The 24,297-nt window shown below is 43.2% G+C and overlaps 2 protein-coding genes across 7 annotated transcripts in view; one reads left to right on the top strand and one right to left on the bottom strand.

Moving 5' to 3' along the window:
- Positions 1–15,310, bottom strand: part of BLNK (B cell linker) — a 111,323-nt gene extending 96,013 nt beyond the window's left edge. The window contains exons 1-3 of one of the 2 annotated variants that reach the window (XM_080823285.1): positions 15,016–15,310; positions 7,153–7,255; positions 562–630 (exon numbers count right to left, since the gene is read on the bottom strand). The gene's annotated coding sequence lies outside the window, so the exon portion shown is untranslated. Of the gene's footprint in view, positions 1–561; positions 631–7,152; positions 8,061–15,015 lie in introns of those variants that run through there. The other variant, XM_080823284.1, reaches the window with a different exon arrangement.
- DNTT (DNA nucleotidylexotransferase) overlaps positions 13,106–24,297 on the top strand; it is a 30,915-nt gene continuing 19,723 nt past the window's right edge. For 4 of the 5 annotated variants that reach the window (XM_080823281.1, XM_080823279.1, XM_080823280.1 and 1 more), the window contains exons 1-3: positions 13,163–13,518; positions 22,612–22,783; positions 23,537–23,665. In XM_080823281.1, the coding sequence (XP_080679407.1) occupies positions 13,304–13,518; positions 22,612–22,783; positions 23,537–23,665 (516 nt within the window). In that variant the 5' untranslated portion in view covers positions 13,163–13,303. Of the gene's footprint in view, positions 13,519–22,611; positions 22,784–23,536; positions 23,666–24,297 lie in introns of all 5 variants that reach the window. The other variant, XM_080823278.1, reaches the window with a different exon arrangement.

Below are 24,297 nucleotides of genomic sequence, written 5' to 3'. Positions count from 1 at the left end.
CAGAGGCTGTTGGTAGGCTGAGCATCTATGGTTTTCCCAAGCACCACAGTTACCCTCTTGCGCTGCAAGAGTTGTGAAACCAGGGGAAGCATATGAAACATTTTTTTAAGTGAAGTAATTTATTCACAACCAAATGCTCTAGACTTTCTTCAATAGAACTTTGCTTAATTTTTACCCAGAAACCTACTAAGACAGAAAATACTGACACCAAGTGGAAAAAACTAGAACTTCCATGCATGGGGCAAGTCCTCGGAAATGAAGCTCAGTTGTATCTGACCAGCTCACTAAAGAGCTGGGGGAGCTCCTGGCAAATTGGCATGTTAACAGCACCACTAATGAGGTTCATTCTGCAGCATTTCACATACGTCTGTGTCAGGATTTGCCTTCAAGAAGCTGGCCTACCTTCCCTGATGCCAGGTGCTGCCCACTGCTGGCCTGTTCTAGGAACCTGTTCACAGGGCTTTGCTTTACCTTGCCTTACAGTGTGTGGATGTGTATATACCCAGGGGCATATGCAAATGGATTTATAAGTGCAATGTGTCAGGGTGCAACATCACTCACCTTGTGCGTACAGAGAGAATGTGAGCTTTGTTATTTTGTCAGGAGAAGAGCTGGTTTTCTTTCTTCTTGCTGGAATGTGGGAAAAGAACTAAAGTTTAGTCCCATCTGGACATCTCAGCCCAATCTAAATTGTCCCATTAAGTAACTCTCTTTCTGCTTGGATAACTCCAGAACAAGATGGTGGCTGGGTCTAGGGGAGAAGCATGTGGCCACTGGCTCACGTGGTACTGACAAAGTGGAACTATGACTCAAATGACGAGAATGCCTTCTCCCAAAGCCCTGCTTGATGCTGCCTGGTAAGTGCTGGGTGGAGCGAGTTTAAGTCGTAAGGAATGTTGAGAAAAACATTAAAAGTAATGATTTCACAACAGATGTTGGTGAGCATGTGGAGAAAGGGGACCTCTCCTACACTGTTGGTGGGAATGCAAGCTGGTGCAGCCACTCTGGGAAATAGTATGGAGGTTCCTCAAAAAGTTGACAATAGAGCTACCCTATGACCCAGCAATTGCACTACTGGGTATTTACCCTAAAGATGCAAATGTAGTGATCCGAAGTGGCACCTGCACCCCAATGTTTATAGCAGCAACGTCCACAAAAGCCAAACTATGGAAAGAGCCCAGATGTCCATCAACAGATGAATGGATAAAGAAGATGTGGTATATATATACACAATGAAATAGTATGCAGCCATCAAAAAATGAAATTTTGCCATTTGCAATGATGCGGTTGGAAATATAGGATATTATGCTAAGGGAATAAATTAATCAGGGAAAGACAATTATCATAGGATCTCACTGCTTTATGGAATTTAAGTAACGAGGCAGAGGATCATAGGGGAAAAGAGGAAAAAAATAAACAAAATGAAACCAGAGAGGGAGACAAACCAAAACAGACTCTTAATCTCAGGAAACAAACTGAGGGTTGCTGCAGTGGAGGTGGTGGAGGAATGGAGAGGCTGGGTAATGGACATCAGGGAGGGTATGTGCTATGGTGAGCGCTGTGTATTGTGTAAGACTGATGAATCACAGACCTGTACCCCTGAAACAAATAATACATGATATGTCAACTTAAAAAAAAAAAAGTAGTGATTTCATTTAACAAGTCCAAATATCAAAAGGGAGTAAGAAAGGAGCTATGTCTCCATATCTTTCAGCTTTCTACGAAGGCAGACAAAGTAGAGTTAGCAATGGCAGCCGTCCACAGTGAAATCCTAAACCAGCAGTTGCCTCAGCCTTGGCAGCACAGCAGAGTAACTGTGGTGCTTGGTGAAAACCATGGATGCTCGGCCTACCAACACCTTCTAAGATTCAGCCTCCATTTTCCTGGGATGGAACCTGGTTCCTGATGTTTTAAAAACTCAGATAGTTTGGGGCACCTTGGTAGCACAATCGGTTAAGAGTTGGACATTTGGGGGATCCTGGGATCGAGCCCTGCATCGGGCTCTCTGCTCAGTGGGGAGCCTGCTTCCTCCTCTCTCTCTCTGCCTGCCTCTCTGCCTACTTGTGATCTCTGTCTCTCAAATAAATAAATAAAATCTTTAAAAAAAAAAAAAAAGAGTTGGACATTTGGTTTTGGCTCAGGTCATGATCTCAGGGTCATGAGATCAAGCACCACGTTGGGCTCCACGTTCAGTGCCGACTCTGCTTTCTCTCCCATGCCCCTCCCCGCTCTCCAAAATAAATAAGTAAATCTTTAAAAAAACAAAAACAAAAAAACCTCAGGTAGTTTTACTGTAGTCAGGGATATGAACCAAAGTTCTCAGGAGAGAACAAATATTTATGTAGCAATGTTTGCATGTAACAAGTAAACAGTGTGTTTTTTTTGGTTTTACTTTTATTTTTTACCCATTGTTGTGGACTGAATGTGTCTCCCCAAAATTCACATGCTAAAGCCCTAATCCCTGATGTGGTGGTATTTGGAAGTGGGGCCTTTGGGTGGCCATTAGGTCATGTGGGTGGAGCCCTCCTGAAGGGGATTAGTATCCTTATAAGAAAAAAAATTAAAGATTTCTCTGCCATGTGAAGATACAGTGAGAAGGCAGCCATCCGCAAACCAGGAACTGGGTTTTCACCAGGAACTATATTGGTCAGCACCTTGATATCAGACTTTCTAGACTCCAGAACTGTGAGAAATTAATTTCTGTTTTTTTTTAAGCTGCCCAGTCTATGGTATTTTTATTATAAGCAGCCCAAACTGACTAAGACACCCACCATACCATGCCCTGGTATCCCAGGAGACTCTAACATCTATAATTTAGTGAATTTTCCTCTCAGAGCTGCCGGGCTTTTCTTGGATTTTTTCTGGAACTCTCCCTGTTCTCCCCACCCCACCCCCCGCCCGTGTCCTCCTCCCAGCGGAGGTGAACTCCAGCTGAAGTTCTCTAGGTCTGACTCTCCTGCCTTTTTTAGTAGAGCTCAGACAAAGGTTTATTTCCTCTGAGATTAAGTAACCTGCCACCCCAGAAAATTTTTGAAAGGAACCAGGCTCTTTTGCACCACAATAGCATAAAGTTTATACAAGTTAAAACACTTTGGTCAAATATAATCACATCACTTAGCATATAACTCAAAGCTGAACTATAGTCTCCATAATTTAAAAATATTGAATAAAAAATTTTCTGTTATTTTTAGAAAGTAAACAATTGCTCACAAACTTTCATGAAAAAAGGTTAACATGGCAAAAGTGAGTGCCTGCCCCCCTCTCCCTAAATTATTCTCTCTGAGAAATACACATTCAGTATAAATTTCTCAAAGTTGTTGCACACAGAACTGAGTTTTATCCCCTATTCACCAATGTGAGATTGTTTCTACTAAGCCTGAGCGGTTGAACCCCTTTTTCCTCCCAGGTGGTGATAAAAGACTTTCACTTCCTGGCAGGGAATAAAAGGGTTTTGGCTGCATCCCCAGCAAAACCAGCTTTAGAGAAATGGTTTGGCACAAACATTTGTGGGCCTGAGCTATTCTCTTCTGTGCACCAGTTCTCACTGGCTTCTCTGGATGGAAGAAGAAAGCTTCTTAAGCCTGTCATTAGGAACTGTCACCTTTCCACAAGGACAAGTTCTACACCCCCTGGGATATACAAAGAGGTCAAGGGTGGTCTCCTGATCATGGAGAAGGTTATAACCTCGGTAGGAAGATAAGCACTGCTTATCTTAAAGAAAGGTAGTTAGAGGACAATCAAAATAGGTTAAGTGTCAAATGCTGTTCTTAAGGACAAGTTTGTAAGATCCTGAAATGAGGGTTTGTGTGCAGGAAGCCTGTCAGGGATGCCCGTGGGATCAACAGCTGTTGGGGGTGAAAGAAGTGACCCAAGTAGAGGGGACAGTTGTTCCACAGTGTAGACAGAACCCAGGCCTCAGCTGATCCCATAGTATGCTCTGGAGCTGGGGGCAGTGGGGATGACTTCAGAGTTGTCATCCCTTGAAACAAGATGGTCTGGCCTTCATAACTGGCCCTGTATCCCACGACCAGTAACTGGATGTGGCTGTCCCCCGGGGAGGGTTCTGCCCTTAGGCCAGGTGGCTCCCTTTGGCAGTGAGCCACCAGCTCGAAGCACTCCCTGAAGGGGAGGAAACATGTGCCTCAGACCTGAAAGGGGGCTGTAGGCAGCATAGCAAGCAGCCATGGCAGGGACATCTGTGACCGCAGTAATGTTTACAGCAGGAGGGAGGAACAGTCCATTCCTAAGGGATGAGGAGCATCCGAGAATTTGAAGCATTCTGCTAACATCAGCCTCTGCTTCTCCACTCCTCTGACTTAACACCATCTCAAATCCCTAGATTTATAAATACTGCTACAGCATAGAATTGGCCCCATAAAATCTGATAAAGGATAACTGAACTCTTCAACTGACTCTTTTCAAACCATAAAGTCCAAACACACTTCAAATTTGGTTTAATTCTACCCATTTACAGTTTTGGCTGTGATCCTATTGTCCTCCAGTTCACTGTCTAAATGACTCCAGATTCTTTCTTTTCAAAGTTGTTCCTTCCTGATTTGCCTCCTTCTGTCCCATTTACCCTCAGTCCCCAGCCCCACTGCCATTAGCTTCTTTCAAGCCTTCGCTCAAATGTCACCTCCTCAGTGAGGCCTTCTGATATTCCTAGATAAAACTGCCATCCCTATTGCCCCCTCTAACCACTCGAGTCTTTCCATAGCACTTACCACCATCTGGCCTACTCTAGTTCATTATTAATTGTATGTATTGTCTGTTTCTCTTTAATAGAATGTAAATCCCATGAGATCAGGGATACTCCAGCTTATTGACTCTGTTCTTCATTATTGAGTAGAAGAGTTCCTGGAACAGAGTAGCCAAGCAATAAATATTGGTGAATGAATGAATGAATGAATGGCCCCAGTTTCGGCTTTCATCAGCTCTCTACTGACTGACTGCAGTGGTCTCACAGCCGGAGTCGGAGCTCTGGATCTCCACATGTCTGAGGAGTCCCCTCTGAGGCTCTACACCTCACTGCTGGGCTCACTTGCTCCTGCCACTGTCCTGCTCAGAAGCTCTCCCAGCTTCCTGGTGCCGACTTCAGTGTCAGCGTTCAGCGCTCTCAGAGATCTGAACCTCCCTCCTCCTCACTCTGGAATGGCAGGCTCCATCCTCTGTGAGCATCATTTTGGCCCCTCCCCTCTCTTCCTTGAATTCTGCCAGCAGGAGACTGTAAGAGGAGCAGCTTCAATGTCCTCCAGGTTCTCTGAAGAATGAGCGTGAGGATGGCCATTGAAGGCCTTCATAAAGCCTGACACCTTTCCAGAGGACCATGATGGCTACTCCATCATCATAATGTGATGATATCGTAAAAGTTCTCAATGACCTTTTAAGTGTCCCGAAGCTAAAGAACCAAGCTCCATTCTCCTGTTTACAGAAATGAAGCTCATCTAGTGACTCAGATGGTGGCATGGTGGCATGGTGGAGCCAGCCAGTGCCTGCTGACGAAAGCCAAAGGCTAAATGTTCTGGAACTTTGCCAGTCAGCTGTCTAACATTCATCCTGGGTGCCTATCTACCCCCTGTCCTTATTGCTGGTGTGTCATGCAGAGGGGACAGAGATGTTACTGGTTATCTCAGAAACACCATCAAGTGACAAGGAGATGATTAAAAGGATCTGGGGAAGAGATGAAGGAGCAGTTTGGGGAGTGTGGGCTCGTAGTTCTGTTTTAGGCACTTTGAGTAAGACCTGTAAGAGGAACCTAAATGGGCCTGGCACTCAAGAGAGAGGAATGGGCTGGAGATAAAGACTTGGAAATCATCTGGGGACTGGCAGTACCAGAGGACTTCTCACCAGGTGTCCAGGAGGCATTAGTGACCCCGGTCACCCCATCCAGTGGCCAACGGTGCAGTCATCAGCTCCTGTGGCTCTCCCTTCAGGCTCTGTTCAGACTTCCTTAGGCTTCCCCAGTTCAGTCTTTGATTACCTCATGCCTAGATTATCATGATGTCTCCTAATTTCTTCCCTTCCATCCATCCACTCATTATTGCCTGATTAATTTTCCTAAGGCACCATTTTGTTGCATTCTGCCTTTGCTGAAATGGCTCCCAATTCTTTGCAAATAAAATTCCAAATCTCTTTTAAACTCTCCATTGAGGCAAGTACCTGTGCTTTCTCTCTCCACTCTGGTTACCCATGCTTTCACCCACCATCTTGTGCACAGCTGGAGTTTAATAAACATTTTTGAATAAATACGAGGACAAATAAGCTGCTGTTTCCACCAATTTCCTTGTTCTTTCCATCCTTTCTCACCTTGTAGACAAAGGTGAAATCCCAAATCATAACTGAAATATGGAGTTTCCTTGTATTAACTAAGCTACAGATTGCTTCTCAGGGGCAAGAAGCACATTTTCTAAGACTTTTGTCATTCAAGGAGCTCTACAAATTTTTCCAAGGAGGCTCTTCGAAGCTCCAGAAGACATCTGCTGCCAAGAACCAAGCACAGCTGTTGAGGTGGCAGAGGAAACTGGTGCTCGGTAAAAAACCAAACCAAAACAAAACCCTGCCGCACATTTGGGGATGGCAGAGTTCCCAGTCCTACAGCTGAAATGAGTAGGTGATACAAGATATTTGATATGTAAAAGAAAATAAAACTACCGGAAGCAGAAGTTTTCTCTCATAAACTGAAGAGCAACGGGACCGCTAGGGATAAAAATAATGTTGAGGAGAAGAGGCCCACTTTTCCACCAAACCACCCTCTCCCTTCTTTCCTGCCCCATACGCTCACACTCATTTAGGTCTCTAAGAAGGATCATAAGGAGACCAAGTATTATCCAAAATGGAGGAACAAGTCAACATTAAGCTAAGAAGGGCAGCATTGCCTAGGAGTGTGACAATGGCAGTCAATGACCAGGTGTGTTCCTTCCTGCAGTCTGGCCCTGCCTCCCCAAGCCGAGCACCAGCCATGTCCGCCAGCCCCTGGGAGAGGCAGGGTGAAAGCAAGAGTAGAATAGGGACTAGCCCCAGTGGGCCAGGCGAGCATGTTTATGTTCTCTTATTCCTCACTTACAGTGCAATGAAGTTGGTACCATAATTGTCATTTTACAAATCAGAGGCTGAGAATCCCATGGGTTAAGCGACTTGCCCAAGATCACATACCTGGTGAGTGGCAGGCGGTTACCACGCCTAACTCCAGGCCCCCAGGCTTAGTGCATATGTAGTCAGCAACACTTGTTGTGTTCAACAAGATGCTGCAAGTGTTCTAGAGGACAAACAAACAAAAACACAAGTGAGTTGGGAATACATGGAGCTAAACAAAATTTAAAAGGTTTCTTGATCGCGAAGTTTTCTCAAAAACGTTCACATTCTAACACAAATTGTATAAAGTTTGTCTGGCTTTCTTAAACTTAATTCACTATAGAACTTTTTGTTTGGCCTAGAACACTTCATGAGACTAGTGTTCCTCGGAACCCATGTTGGGAATTATGGCAGGCACTCCTTTAGTCTCTTTGAGGTCTGATACCACTTTTGGTGGAGTCTAGAGGCATCAAAAGGCCAGTGGGAAGTACTCTGAGAAAATACCTCTCAAGTGGACAGGGATTCAGGGGAAGGACAGCAAGGGACAGAGGAGGGAAGGGGAACAAGAAGGTTGGGCTGTTACAGGAACAGTGACAACTTCTGAAGACTTTTTGCATGCCAATACTCTTTGAAGTGGTTACTTAGTCCTCCTAACCACCTATAAGATAGAAATCATTATAATCCCCATTGCACAGATGAGGGAATTGAGCCATAGAGAGGTTTAGTAACTTGCCCAAGGTCACACAGTTCATAAATCTCTGGGTGTTGTATTCAGGTAGTCTGGCTCTTAACAAATGTATTATACTTGCTCATACTGAAGAGACATTTAATCGGGAATGGGTAGGGTGGAAAAGGGTGGTCATGGCAGAAGATTCACATCACAGTTACCCGAACAGCATAGAAGCTTAATAATAGTAATAATAGTATCAACTTACATTTGGTCTCTAGCTTCTTCTCCTTTAATTCGTGTCTACTATACAAGGTGTTGTGTTAGGAGCTGGGAATTCTGATGTGAATACAACCTACATGAGTCCTGCCCCAACAGCAGGTATAGACAGGGGATTAGCGCACTGCAATACAGAGTGACCCATGCTCTCATGGGAAGAGGCATAGAAGACTTTGAGCAGGGAGGGCACCTGATCCAAATTTAGGATAGACTTTGACATGTGATAAAGGACTTTCTCCTCTATATACTGCTTGAAAGGTGGAACAGTTGGTATGGAGGTAATTTCAGAGAGATCAGATCTTCTTGTCCCCAGGACCACACCAATAGCTTAGAATTCTTAGGAGGTCCAAGAATGGTCTGACTACTGGACAGAGTGGTCCTTCTCTTGAGCTTCTCCTCTAGGACGTGCAAGACTCTGGTCCTCCTTAATCTCTGCCATGGCTTTAGTGTAGATGCAGTAACATCCCATTGACTGGGCATCTCCAAAACCATCAATGAGCACTTAGCTTGATCCTGGGCATAGCAGGAACAGGAATGCTCCCCCCGAATCCAAATTCCCAGTGCTCCCCTGCATTTCCAAGCCCTGATGCATTTAGGTGGGACCATGTTATTAGCTCTGACCAATGGGCTATGACCAGCAGTCATATGTACCATTTTTGAGACAAAGAACTTACTTGCTGATGCAAGACCCCCCAGCGCCCTCTTCTCTGCCACGGTGACTAAGAAAATTTCATCGTCCAGACAGTACAGGTACAAAACGATGAAAAGCTTCCATCAGCCTGAGTCTTGAGTGAACAAAAATCTTCTACCAAAAAGTAGCATGAGAGAAAATAAACTTTTGTTGTGCTAAGCCACAGAGATTTGGGGCTGATTGACCCATACACCGGACCAAGGGTGTGCTCAACATCTGGTGCAAACAGCTCCAGAAAATGATGGCTCAGTAAGAGGAAATTAATCAATTCCTGCCGTTAGCTGCAGTGCCAATGAGAATAACAAGAACAACTGACCTTTGTACAGTGGTTCATGATTTTCCAGGCACTTTTACGAGCACAATTCAGTTTAATTCCTGAAATAACAATGAGACGTCAGTATACTCAGACCCGTTTCAAGGTGAGGCCAAGGAGTTTCACACCTCCCTTCCCCAAGCCACGACAATGGCTTCAGCTCTCATAACTGTCATCCTAGCACAGGTCACGTGATACCACTGAAAAGGACCCCCAGAGGCAGGAAAAAGGACCTAGAAGCCACAGATCTCCTCCCCAGAGTCAGCTTCGGTAAGCTACATAAACCAGGCAGAATTACACAGCCCCTCCCATTCCTCAGTGGAGTCTGGCCTGGCAGTGAGACAGGACTTTCACATAAAATATAAAGGGGTTTGTCACTCAGCCCTGTGCTGTAATTATGAGAAAACATGTTTACCTGTGATTTAGCTTACTCAGAGCCACCTCACTACCTTTGAATCACAGCTTCCACTAAAGCCACATGGTATTAACACGAGGTAATTTTTGTAAGTCCTTTGTTCCTGTGGTGGAAAATATGATTTATGTTTATTACAGAAAATTTGTAAAATACAGAAAAGCACAAAGACGAAAATAGAAATCACATAAACTGACAACCAGTGATATCTACCATTATATCAGGCTGGCCATATATTTTCCTAGTCTTCTCTGTCAAAGTTGATGCCACATAGTAACTACAATTTTGTACACTGATTTTACAATTATCAGATTGCAAACATTTACCTATGTTTTATTTTCTTTTTAAGATTTTATTTATTTAGTTGACAGAGAGAGATCACAAGTAGGCAGAGAGGCAGGCAGAGAAAGAGAGTGGAGGAAGCAGGCTCCCTGCCGAGCAGAGAGCCGGACGCGGGACTCCATCCCAGGACCCCGAGATCATGACCTGAGCCAAAGGCAGAGGCTAAACCCACTGAGCCATCCAGGCACCCTACCCATGTTTTAAAGTATTTTCTCATAACACGATTTTAGTGGCTACACAGTATCCTCTTATACTTTATCACCCCCGACCCGCTGTGACTGGACATTTATGTTGTTTTAAGTTTTCTCTGCAAAAGGTTGCAATGAACATCTTAGTGCGTTCATATTTATTTGTCTTTCCTAACAAAATGAAACTGCTGGTTCAGGGGATCTGGATGTCTTAAAGATTTTTTTTTGTCAGAGTTCCTTCTAGAAAGAGTATGCTCCAGAAGTGTAGGTGGGTCCTCATCTCCTATGCCTCACTTTAATTGAACAGTGTATCAGTCGGGGTCCAGTTAGGAAAAAGGAAAACACACTAGGTATTTCAACAAAAAGAATTTAATATAATGGATTGGTTTGACAGGCAGGTTTGAAAACTGAAAAGCAAAAGGACATTGAGATAAGTCAGAGAGTGAATGCAGGGAGCATGGCCTGCCTCTAGGAATGTGGGGACAAAAAATCTCCAGTTGAGATTACTGGAATCTCACACGTGGAGCAGGGAGTCTCTGTGGAGCTGTGACAACATATCTCTGAGGAGGGGATGCTGCCCTATACTTCACAGGAAGACTCAGACCCCTGAAAAGGACATGTGTCCGGCTGGTGTTAGTATCTCTGAAGGACATGATGAAGATATGCCTGGTTGTACCAAAAAACAAAACTAAACTAACAAAAGATCTGAGTGGCTTAGTTATGCAATGCACTTGATTTTGGCTCAGGTAATGATCTCATGGGTCCTGGGATCAAGCCCCATATCAGGCTTCCTGTTCAGCAGGGAGTCTGTTTCTCCCTCTGCCCCTCCCCCTGCTCACGCTCTCATTCTCTCTTTCTCTCTCTCAAAATAAATAACTTAAATCGTTTTTTAAAGTGTTGCAGAGTGGAACCAGCAGCTGTAGCCAGAGTGAAAAACCATTACTGAGAAGATCAGGAGTTATCAGCAAGCCAACCAAAAGGATCAAGACCTGCCCCTTGCAGTGTCCCTCTAGTGCCCCCTACTGGTGGAGCCTAGCACAGAGCGAGCTGACCAGGAGAAACGACATTAGCGCAGTCCCAGCCCCAACCTCATAGACCCCATCATAAAAAGAGTAGATTCAGGGCTGAGAGACAATAGCCTGATAACCAGACAGCCATCATCACATTTTAAATTTTTGTGGTAATTTTCTCAATACCAGTGATTCAAAGCAGACTAAGTAAAATATTGGTTAACACCATCTTTTGATGATTTTGTAGTTTTATAAAACAAAGATCTGATTTCAGATCCAACTGGCTCTTTTCTAAAAACAAAACACCAAATTACTACCAACTGACAGTTACTTGAAGTGCTTCCTCTGTGCCAAGCACTCTGCTCAGAAGGCTGTGTGGGTTATCTCAGTTAGCCCTTGTGTTATGAGGAGCAAACCTGAGGCTTGGGGAAGGAAGCAAGGTGGTCAAGGTCACAGCTCAAAAAAATGGACACGGGATTTGGGCCAGCAACCTGCCATCAGACTTGAGCTCTCGGCCATGTCTCTGTGCCTGTTTCCCATCTCCTCTGCCATTTAGGTGACACCCATTCTTTCTCTGGCCATGCCATGGGGATGAACATAAAAATCCCAGGCTCTTACAAGAGTCTTGCTTCTCCATGCTATGGCGCCACTTGGTAGTTAAGGCTGTGTTCCCACACGGAGCGCTCAGCACATCAGTAACCAGACACCTAATGGTGAGGTCCAAAGTGGTCTCCAGGGCCCATATTTTTGTCTTTAGTAAACAATCACAGAATACTAGAATGGCGTTAAAGGTCCTTACCAGATGTCTAAGTCCCTCTGTAACATCTCAATGCACAACCGTTTGGATCCCATTTGAACGTTTCTCACAACCTGTTATATCCCACTGTATAATGCAATCTCCCTATATTTTAAGACAGCTCTAGTTAATAAAAAGCTCATGTTTTCAGAGATTTAAAATCTACTACTCTGTAAGTTCCACCTGAGATTTTTGATCTGGCTCTCTTGGACAACACAACTTTGCAAATGCTTGAAGGCAACTGTCACATCACTCTTCCCTAGTGGTTGTGGTGAGGAGCTTATGCACTTTTGGAGGTAGCAAAAGTCTCAAATAATATAGCAAATGGGTGACCAGAACTTTGGTTTTTATTGGAGAAGACACGCACAGAGAAATGTTTCTTCGTAGTTAAGAACACAGGCTTTAAAAGCAGACAAATCTGAGTTTAAGCTCTAGTTTGATCATTTCCTACCTATAACCATATACTCGCCCTGCAACCTTGACAAAGGTGTTTACCTCAGTGGGGATGCTAGTACCTACCAGACGGTGGTATTATGAGGATTCAATCAGCTAAGGCTTGTAGGTGTTTACCTTTACCACATAGTAGATGTGAGAAATGAGATCTATAAAGTATATTGATGAGAGACACTAGTTTTACTTTGCATATAAGTTGTGAAAATGTCTTTTTGTGGCAGTAATTTTTATCGAAGATCATCCCATTCCATCCCAAAAGATCAATATTAGAGTTACATAATAGACTATTCTCCAGGCAACCTTAGTTCACTGAGAAAACTGAGATATGTAACATTTGGAGCCTGAAGACCTGAGTTTAAGACCTGGTTCTGCCTCTTACTCTGTGATCTTGAGTAAGTTGACTGAGCCTTGGTTTCCTCACTTACAAAATGCACCAACATAGCTAAAATGTCCATAATGAACTACTGTGGAGCAATTAGAGGTAACAGATTAGAACACAGAATAATGTGGAGGGATCTGATCCACTTTTTTGAGTGAAAAGGTGATCTGCAGAATGAGAAATTTAACAGTGCCACTTACGTAAAATCAAAACAACTATACAAAACATATAACACCCACGGAAACTATAGAAATCCAATGCATTATAATGACTGCGTAAGAGAATGCAAGCAAGTTGGAAGAGAATGTAAGCAAAAATACAAAAAGGAACAAAAAGTAAAGACAAGAGGGGCCTAAATGAATGGCTGAATGAATGACTAAGAAATGGATAGATAGATGCTAACATGGGAGTAAAGATGCTTCCCTACCTTCCTCATGAGGTTATTCTGAGGATCTGGTAAGATAAAGAAAGCAAAGTTAATTTATTGTTTCCATTATGATTTCCACATTGAACAGATGAGCTAGACAGAGATGAACATTCTTCATTGCTCTTCAGCAGGAAGCTGTCAGCAGGGCAGAGCCCAGGAAACCTTACCCTGAATGAGAATCTTCTAGTACAATGACATCAGAACTCTTCATGAAGGAGGGCAGGCTCTCCCTCACTTCTAGAGACACTGCTTGATGGCAAAGACAGAAGCCTCAGATGCCTCTTCCCACGAATCCTTTGCAAATGGTCCACTTGGGCCCTCGGAAGAAGAGGCCCAGGCAAATGGGTGCCTCGATGGTCTGTCCTCCTCACGACATCAAGTTTCAGGATTTGGCCCTCTATATTTTGGAGAAGAAAATGGGAACCACCCGTAGAGCCTTCCTCATGGAGCTGGCACGAAGGAAAGGATTCAGGGTTGAAGATGAGCTCAGGTAGGACATCACTGATTTCACTTTGTGAATAAGCAGGGCTTTTGTGAACAGCTTCTTTGGAACCCAAGGAAATTATGTTTTCTTCCACATACAGAAAAGGTGATACTCCCACTGGGAAAATGGGTTTGAAATCAAAGAACACATTTGAGCCAACTAATTAAGGGAAATAAGATGAGTGGGGACTGATACAATTATACTAAAACTAGTTGGCACCAAAAGATAGGGTTTGGGGGGTTTTTGTTTGGTTGGTTGTTTTGTTTTGCCTTTCACCATTATGAGATGAATTTTCCAGGGATGATGACAGAAACTTAACTGGAAAATTTAATGCTGAAACCACTCAATTTTGTTCCTGACTAAACTGGACAAAACCCTACTGAGTTTAATAAAAAAATTTTAGCTACTCTGAGGCAGAAAGAATGGTTTGGGTTCTTGGCAATTAAACTAAATCCCTGGCTGTGCTGAGGTGACCAGTGTCTGTGATGGGCTAAGATGAGAGACTGTTGCTGGCTCTCCACAGGCACCCATATGTGGCCTTGATCATGCTTTTCCAATGAGCTGTCCCAGTGGGGTTCACAGAGTGAGGAGCGCTGGTTAAAGATTCAAGGACAGCTCTGTCCAGGGCTGGTAGTCATGGTGCTGAAGAGTGACAAGGTCAGAGCGCAGACAAAAGGGCAACTGAAGCCACCTCTTGGGCCCCCTAGACTCATTCACGCACAACCCCACTCATCCCAGCAATTAGTCTTGTTGTTTTTCTAACTGTTAAATCAGCTCTTCACAGAACAGCCAGGGGCTAGCAATGGATAAAGGATCATCAAAGCAACTGGCTGGCTTTGGTTGTCCAAGGAGTAGACTGACCACAACTTTCTCAGGAAAAACTGTGAGAATTCTATGTGAAAATAATTTTTTAAATTTTAAAAATAGTCTTTGATATTTAAAAATAAAATTGACAAGCGTTTCCTGCTGAAGAAATGCCAACTTCAAATTGCTAGAGAAACGTGTCAAAAGTCAGTAATAAGATATGAATGATTTGCAAAATATTCATAATTCATACGAAGATTCACGATCACAGTAACATTTTATTTATTTATTTATTTTATTAAAATGCCCTAATCAGAAATTCCCGGGTCTCCCATGGTCTCTCCCTCCATCTGATTTTTCTTGGTGTGTTCTCCTTTCCCCATCTCTGCCTCTTGTTTTCGTTTTAACCCCTTATCTCATTTGGGATGTTAAGCCCCAAATCATAACATCCCTCCCATGGAATTGTAGATTTCACCTAACTGTTAAGTCTACCTAATCTTACAGACTTACATAAAATGTTGGAATTAGGGGAAGAAAAGATGATGTAGGTAAAGAGGCTCAAACCAAGAATTTTAAAAAAGGAAATTTAAAAAGAAGAAATGAAAAGCCTCAGCAAATATGGAACTGCTTTTTGTGGTAAAGAAATCTGACAAGGGCCAGACAGGAAAGCGACAGCCAGATGGTCAAGGTACCACTTACTTAGAAAGCTCTCGGTTGAAACGTCCACACCTCCAGCAAGAGCTGACTAGTTACAGGCGCAGTTACGAGTACAGACACGGTGGCTGAGGCAGGTACTTGGAGAGACACAGGAGGCAAGTTTCTTCTTTTGGCCACAGAGCCAGAGAGGCAGCTTTGTGCATCCGATGCCCACTGCCAAGGACCAAGCCCAGGGCTCAGGCTACAGAGGAAAGTGGTTCATGGTGAGCAAACGGCTCCCATGTGTATGATGGTGGCAAAGCTCCCAGGCTGACAGCCCAAAAGACACATTAAATACAAATGTGTGTGATGGCTCAAAACAAAACCACAGGAAGTAGAAGTCCCAGCTCTCAAACAGAATTTCTGTGCACAAATAGTCTTTCATTGGAAAGGGCAACAGAAATTGTGGTAGGGAAAAGTCTTGAGATAAGAAGTCTAGAGATCTCCAATTCTGGCTCTGACCCTTCCCGGCCATGAAGTGTGGAGCCAGACCCTCTCCCCACTCTATGAACTTAGCTTCCTGAAAAATAGTTTGTTCTATGTGAGATAATCACCAAATGTGATGATGGACATCAGTGTGCTCTGGTAAGTTAAAAAACAGTTACACAGATGTAAAGTGTGATTGTCCTATTGTTAATAAGCTGGATCCATTGACCCTTACAGCAAAACCCTAATGAGAGGATTCTGTCTCCACAATATGGACTGGGTCAAATGATAAAAACAAACATAACAAAGACAGGAAGGAAACCTATCAAAATAATTTAAGTGGTTATTTTTGTGAGGAAGGGGTTACTAGGGAGGGATTATGGTTGCTTTTATTCTCTGTGTTTTCCAATTTTTTTACAATAAGTATATATTTTAAATAAAAATGAAGAAAGTTGATATCTAAAAGAAAGGATACTTCTCAGTAATGAAGACTATCCCTTCCTTTTCTAGTATATAAGATTCAAAAAAAGAGGAGCTAAAAACATATATATGCTCTGAAAAGAGGTAGGAATCTCCATAGTTTCTAGTACATTCTTAGCTGCCAGGAGGATTACATTTGGAGAAAAATCTGACGCCTACTTCAGCTGGATCTGAACCCATATCTTAGAAATGGTATATCTGAACCCACTGACCTATCTGGAGCTATTTCATTCTCCAGCATATGTGCCCTGTATCCTTATATTTGGAATTGGTTTCACTTATATTATATGTTATATTAATTTTATATTTCAGAAGACATGCTGGTCAATGGCCCATAGGAAGTTGGGTCTTAAAACAGAAATCAGGGGATAGGGTGCCTGGGTGGCTCAGTGGGTTAAAGCCTCTGCCTTCGGCTCGGGTCATGATCTCAGGGTCCTGGGATCGAGCCCCACGTTGGGCTCTCTGCTCAGCGGGGAGCCTGCTTCCCTTCCTCTCTCTCTCTGCCTGCCTCTCTGCCTACTTGTGATCTCCGTCAAATAAATAAAATCTTAAAAAAAAAAAAAAGAAATCAGGGGAGATGTCAATTGATTTGGGGCATTTTGCACATTCATGAAAATGGTAACAAATTTTATTCCATGACTAACATTCTAAATTTTAGAGCAACTTCATAATCCTCAAATTATCTAGGTCAAGCCAGAGGAGGATGAGAATCTAGTGCCTGTCATGTTCTTATTTCATTCCTGGTTTCAGTACTTTGAGCTATTTTAAAACTCTGTCATCGACCCTCCTCTATGAACACAATAGTGAAATCCACTATGTCTTGACCTAAACCTCTGATGTCGAAGAAGAAGAGCTGTGGCTAGAAAGGGTCGCACCCAGGGTGCCTCCCCTCAGCAGCCTAACACTCGCTCGGTTCCACTGTTGGAGCAGTAGAAACCCAGTGGATGATACTTTTGTCCTGCTCAGATCTCCTTAATTCACCCACAAGGATACTTTTGGAACATATTGTCTGATGAAAGCAAGATGTAACCCAACCTTGAATCCCTTCTCCCTACACTTCCCTGTGTCCAAGACCTAAGACCTCTGGAAACCCTCCCAGAGGACAGAACTTCCTTCCCAGTACCTGGATGTAATCCATGGTATAGGGCTGGCCACAGCTCTGCCACTTGGCTTTAATACTAACCTCATCCAATTTCTCCTCACTGGTTCCACAAGGGCAAGGGCATCATGGGGGCCATCCTGTAGAGCTCACCCTCAGACCTTTGACATTTTTCTTATACAGAGTAGTTTCAGGAAATATTTGCTCAAAGAATGATTTATCTGGTGAATACAAAACCAGCCAAGGGAACTTGTGATTACCAAGATTAATTTTTGTAATTAAAATTTTTTTCTATGATGCACCAGTATTATTTTTGTAATCAGCAAAATAATAAAGACTTTATAAATTCGAGAACATGCATTGTAAGTTCTAGTCCCTCTGGTCCAAATTACTTCACATTTCAAAATCTGTGGACTCTCAGTTAATGTTCATAATCTCATTCAAGGTGGAACCAAAAAAAATCAAGGCAAGACCCTTCGTTTTTAGGTATGTCAGACCTGGAAACAGAAACCTACCTACTGGTGGTAGTTTAAGTGTCAGATAAAACCAAATAAAACTCTATATTTCTATGTTAGGGACTCTGAAACAGATCAGTTGCTAAGGGAGGCAGGAGGGTTTTTAAATAGTAAACAGCTCAGTTTAACTGTAAATTATTATTTAAAATTATCATTTACAGGATAAGCCCTACATCAGATGGGAAGAATTGGGGATGACCTCTCTAGGAGGAAAGAAACCATTTTAAAGACAAAGATAAAAGCAGGTGACCATCCGGGAAGGCTGGGGAAGTCAGATAGAGGGTCAATCTGTCTCCAGACAAAGAAAGGTGGCTGTCTCTTTCTTCATGAAGAATTTTTCTAATTGTACTGTGAGGAAGGACCAACTAGGAAAAGAAAGACAGGAACAGTGAAGATACAGTCATCAGAAAAAAAAAAAAGCAGAACCAAAATGGGTGAATTAATTCTATTAACTCAGGGCTTTCTGGACATCTGAATGCCACAGTCACGATTCTTATACTATCTTTTACCGCATGTGTTATTATATACTTACTGTGTCTCCTTCAATTGTCTCTAAGATGAATTGTTAAAAATAATTTAACCTTGTCTAAGGAATCATATAAAAACCGAGAAACCCATAAAAACCATGGGTCTGAAATGCATAATTTTAACGTGTAGGTATAAATACATATGCCCTTTTAGTGTTCTGCTATGTACCTGCTAAAGCTATCTCACATACCTACAGAGGAATGAGTACCATGTTGGAAACATGGCTGCCATTGAGCCCTAGGTGCAGTGTGGGGGCAGTTCAAGACTTTTCTCTACAGCAGCACTTCTCAAAGTATACTTCTTGGGCTGCGGGGTAGTTTGGAAATATGGTTGCTCCCAAGAAGAGGCAAGGACTATGTTCCCTTGCATTTGGGAGGGCTTGTGACTACTTCAACCAATAGAGTGACACTATGTGACTTTTCACGCTGAGTCATAAGGGGCCCTGGGGCTTCTGCTGTTCCCTGGATCTCACAGGCTCGCATAAGATGTTTGAGTCCCTCTGAGAGAGGCCACATGAAGGTGTTTAGGTTGACAGATGCGGGAACCCAGTCTCCCCGCCACCAATGTGCAGGCACACTGAGCCACTTGGCGGGTCACACCCCCATGGGCACCATATCCAACAGCTGCCTGAATTCTTGACCCACAAAATTGTGAGGTATAATAAAATTGTTGCTCTTTTTAAGCCATTTTGGGAGAGCTGTTTATGCACCCATGAATAACTAGAACTGACTACATGAGAATTACCAACGGAGCATATTCCTAAGCTCTAGGTAAGACTTACTGAATTTGAATCTGTTAATAGGGCCCAGGCATCTGAATTTTAACCCAGCTTCTTGGATGTCTCTGGTAGACACTAGAGTTTATTTCCCTTAGAGCTACTGATTAATTAATTCATTCATTCATTCATTCCACCAATGGTCTATCTATTCACTGTTTCTCTGAATCTGGCCATGTGCTGGGCACCAGGTATAATTATCATCTAGACAGTAACTAAGCAGTGATAACATTGTCCCTGCCCTCAGGGACACCAAGGGCCAAGTCAAGCACATTTCAGTTGAGCACTAGTTGAAAGAGAAGACTCAGAATCTTTTTCACTATGAGAAACTGAGGGACAAATCCTAGTTCAGAATTGTTATAATTGATCCAAGCCCTCTTAAACCTAATCCAAGACATCAGTAATTGGCACTGGCTAAGAAACTAGGTGCACTTGGGGCACCTGGGTGGCTCAGTCGGATAAATGTCTACCTTTAGCTCTGGCCATGATCCCAGGGTCCTAGGATCAGAGTCCAGGGATCAAGTCCCAAGTTGGGCTCTCTGCTCAGTGGGGAGTCTGCTTCTCCCTCTGATCTTCTCCCCTCTCCTGCTCTCTCTTTCTCACTCTCTCTCTCAAAAAAATAAATAAAATTTAAAAAGAAAGAAAGAAAGAAAGAAACTAGGTGCACTTAAAGAAATCCACTGACATTTCAGGAACAGTCATCTCCACAGCACCCTGGGGTCTTTGGGAGAAGTTTGGGGCTGCTGCCTGGGGCTTCTGTCCTCTCTTAGTATAAGGAAAGAACTGAGGACTCCAGGGCCAAGGCAGGTACCACCTCAGCCCCAGACCCAGATTTCGCCCTTAAAAATGACATTCATGTGTATTTTTCCCCCTAAGTAGAAAGTGATGATAGATGGTTCATGACAGAAAGTGGGAAAATATAGGAAAAAAAAACTTAAAACAAACAACACCTCACTCAGGGGTCTAACCACAGTCTAGCAGAACGTTAAGAGTTTGCTTGAGTCATGCACAGCTGGGTTTGAATCCTGGCTTCACAGAGCCTCCACAAGCCTTGGTTTTCTCATCTGAAATGATATTGCCCACCTTGTGAAGACTGAGTAAGAATAAACGTGTGTGTGTGTGTGTGTCTGTGTGTGTATGTGTGTTTATTTTTTCCTAACAGTCTGGAGTATTGTGGAATAGTCTTCTCTGGTCTTTTCTTCTGGGTACACCTGTATGTTATATTGTTGGTGGATCCTGATATAGCATCCCCACACATCCCCAGGTATTCTGGCTACTCTGCTAGAGGCAGGGATGGGTCCAGAGACATCCCCAGCGAAGAGAAAGCAGTGGTGGGGCAGGGGAGGTAAGAGTGGATGGCAAGGGGCCTGAATTTGGAAGATGACCCCCAGGGCCCCCCTTCAACACTTTTGCCTCTCTGTGAGGTTTAGAGCTCAGAGAACCTGATAGCCTCTGTGTGGCTTCTCCATCTTGGGTAGGGTTAGAATCATCTCACATGTGGTCATGATTTCATTATCATCCCCCTCCCCCCTCCCCCTCTTCTTCTTCTTCTTTTTCTTCTTCTTCTTCAATTTTATTTGACAGAGAGAGCACAAGCAGGCAGAGTAGCAGACAGAGGGAGAAGGAGAAGCAGGATCCACGCTGAGCAAGAAGCCCAACACAGGGCTCGACCCCAGGACCCTGGGATCGTGACCTGAGCCAAAGGCAGTTGCTTAACCAAGCCACCCAGGTGCCCCTCATGATTTCATTCTAAGCAGCTCCCAACCCTTCCCACCCATCACTCTCCCCTCCAAATTACTGTGTGGACCAGATTAGCCTTTTTCTTTTTCTTTTTTTTTTTTTAAGATTTTTTAAAAAAATTATTTATTTGACAGGGAGAGAGACACAAGCAGGGGGAGTTGGAGAGGGAGAAGCAGGCTTCCTGCTGAGTGGAGAGCCCAACGTGGGGCTCGATCCCAGGACCCTGGGATCATGACTCGAGAGGAAGGCAGATGCTTAACGACTAAGCCACCCAGATGCCCCCAGATTAGCCTTTTAAAATGACATACTGAGGCTATGCATGTTCTGCTCACGAAATCCTTCACTGGTTCCACAACCCCAGAAAATGATATGCAACCTCCTCAACCAGGGTTCTAAGACCTTCTATAACATGGTTGTCCTAACTGACTCAGCCATGTCTACAACTACTTCCCAACATAAACTCTTCACTCTAGTCCAGCCCATTCTCTTACTTTCCTTCTGGTCTCTGAATCTTTTCTTCCAGGAGGGCCTGAAGTTCTGCCTTCCAGGTCCCTATTCCTCCCCATCCATCTAGACTGGACACAAACCCCTCCTTCCACAAAGCCATCCTGCCTCTCCCAGCTCACATCAGCTCTTCTCCTTCTCTGCATACCACTTGCAGATCCTGTCCAAGCCTCACGTCTTGTCATATCATTAACTGTCTGCTTCACATAAAATACTAATATACAGAAACTTCCCTTTTCTTCTTTGGTATCCAACTTCCTACCACACCATCACAAGGAACCTAGGGCTGTGAATATAACAATGAACCAAAAAACACCCAGTGGATCCAAGAGTCAATCCAAAAAAGGAGAAAGAGAAAGAGGAAGTCAAAGAAGAGAAGTGGCAAGAGAAAAGAATTCTGCTTTTCTCTTGGATGCCTAGATATGCATCTTACTATCTCCCAGATTCATAGATTATTTGAATGGAAAAAGCCTTAAAAAACATTGGATCCAATGATATGATGCTGACTCACGACTTATTGAAAACCAGAAATAATATACTTGCCCCAGAAAGAGACAATCAAAAAGGATCAATACCATTTACTAGCTGTGTGACCTTCAGAGTGTCACGTAAACGCTGTTGTTCAGTTTCCCCATTTTTGAAGTGTGAATAATGTTAATACTTCCTTGAGGAGCTTTGGGAGTATTAAGTGAGAAAGTGAAAGATACCGGGATCATGCTGAAACATACTATGGGCTCAGTGGTTACTGGGGGAAAGCTTCCCACCTATCCTCCACCACTAGACCGTGCTTTGAAAAACACGGAAAGCAGTATTTCCTCAAATCTGGTCACCATCTATTAATGGGTTGTGAGATCAATTTAACAGGATATTACAAGCATATCTACATGTATCTCTTTCTATTTTAGGTCATGATATAAAATGTATTTCTCACTGCGGGTCAGAGTCAGTCAGTTGGAAAGGCACCAGGCTGAAGCCCTCTACAAATAAAAATGAAATGACCCATCAAGGCCACACGAAGAGTGCTTTTTTAACCAACAATTTCTTATCTTCCATCTTCTCTGGACTTTGGTTTTCCAAAGACCACAGTCTTGTTAATGTTTTCTTAATGTAACATAGACCACCAAGGCTACACTAATTAATACAGAATTCCCTTCTGTGGAGGCCTAAATTCTCTGTGCCTACGGTCAGGTCTAGTATGCATTTTTCTTCATTAGACAGAATGTCCCAAACACCCTGAGGTAAGAGGAGCACTCCTTGCTTGAAATCCCCTTCAGCCCTGGGGCGCCTGGGTGGCTCAGTGGGTTAGGGCCTCTGCCTTCGGCTCGGGTCGTGATCCTGGGGTCGTGGGATCGAGCCCCGCATCGGGCTCTCTGCTCAGCGGGGAGCCTGCTTCCTCCTATCTCTCTGCCTGCCTCTCCGCCTACTTGTGATCTCTCTCTCTCTCTCTGTCAAATAAATAAATAAAATCTAAAAAAAAAAAAAAAAAAGAAAGAAATCCCCTTCAGCCCTTAATGCTGCTTTGCCTTCTGCAGTGATTCCATCACCCACATTGTGGCAGAAAACAACTCGGGCTCAGAGGTCCTGGAGTGGCTGCAGGGACAGAATCTAAAAGCCAGCTCACAGCTAGAACTACTTGATGTCTCCTGGCTGATAGAATCCATGGCAGCAGGAAGACCAGTGGAGACGACAGGGAAACACCAGCTTGTAAGTGTTATGGTTGTGACTTTCTTTGCCTTTCACTTGAGGATTAGGAACATGGGCTGTAGGAATCAACAGACCTGGGTTAGATCCAGGTTTTCTGCTTACTCCCAGTGTGACCTCGGGAAAGTGACTCAGCTATTCTGAGCTTCCTTTTCCTCCTCTACAATATAAGATAGCAATAGGCCCTGCCTGACAAGATGGTTATGAGAACTAGAGTGACATAAGGCAAAGCGCTTACCACAGAGCCTGATCTACAGCACCCAATAAATGGTAGCTAGTTTTATGAACAAGACTATACACAAATATTTCAAAATGTGGAAGCCTTGATGTTCTGGTAGCCAGAAGAGCAGAGGACACCTGTTTTTGTTTGTTTGTTTGTTTGTTTGTTTTTCTTATATGGTCATTCATAAGGAAAAAAATAAGGAAAGTTGGACCCTTAATTCCAAGTCCTTCACTATTCATGTTAGAACCATCTGGAAGGTTCAGACCATGACTATTTAAGTTCATGGAAAAGGAAAATGGTACTTAATTGATAGTTCTTTTTCATGTTTATTTTTCTTGATGTAAAATATTACATGGTAACAATAGCAAATCTGAATATTAGAGATGCGCATACCATAAACTTTGACTCTCCAATAATTTTATCATCTCTCCAGAGACAATTGCCATCAAACTGCTGCCAATTTTTTTCTTCATAATATCTATTATTATTACTATCAATTGTTATTAAAAATGGACGCTTATGCATTTGTTTAGGTGAAAAGAGACTATTCAGCTAGTCCCAACCCAGAGCTCCAGAAGACTCCACCACTTGTTATAAAAAAGATCTCTCAATACGCATGTCAGAGAAGAACCACTTTAAACAACTGTAACCAAATCTTCACGGTAAGGGGCTTTACAACATCCAGGGCAAATGAAGGGCATGCAGCTTCTTTCCACAGATTTACAAATCCAATAATGAAATCTTCTGAAAAATTTAGGAATGTTTTCCCCACACTCACTTAGCCCCTTTGCCTGATCTCTGACTCCTCTTTTTGTCAAAAATGGATCTACTTCTGTCCTAGAAATGGACAAATACATTTGGAAATATATGTATATTTTTTAGAGAGGGTTTTAAGTTACTATTTATTGAGAATTGACACTTTGGGGCACAACAGTTGTCAAAGACAAGTATTTGGAAAAACCGAATACTGTAATTAGTCCAAAACATAGTCAGAGCAAGTTCCAAAGAAACAACAATAAAGCATAAACAGCCCTTCCTGGGCAGCCAAACACTGAGAGACAGCAGATCTGGATTCTCACCTTTCTGATCTTGGGCAAGTCACTTCTCTCTGAGCCATATCCATTCAACTATAAATCAGCTAGATTCTCTCTAAAGCCCCACCCAGCCCTGAAGTTTGGCAATTGTGTTTCAAATGACCCTAACAAGCCCACAGCTGTTTGTCTCCCAGCCTAGAGAAAGTAGTCAGGTGGTTAAAACATGCAGTTAGTCTATCAAATACAAAATTCTCATGTCT

This window comes from Martes martes (genome assembly GCF_963455335.1).
Source record: "Martes martes genome assembly, chromosome: 14".
In the NCBI taxonomy this organism is placed as follows: domain Eukaryota; kingdom Metazoa; phylum Chordata; class Mammalia; order Carnivora; family Mustelidae; genus Martes; species Martes martes.
This window is presented reverse-complemented; position numbering and strand designations above follow the sequence as displayed.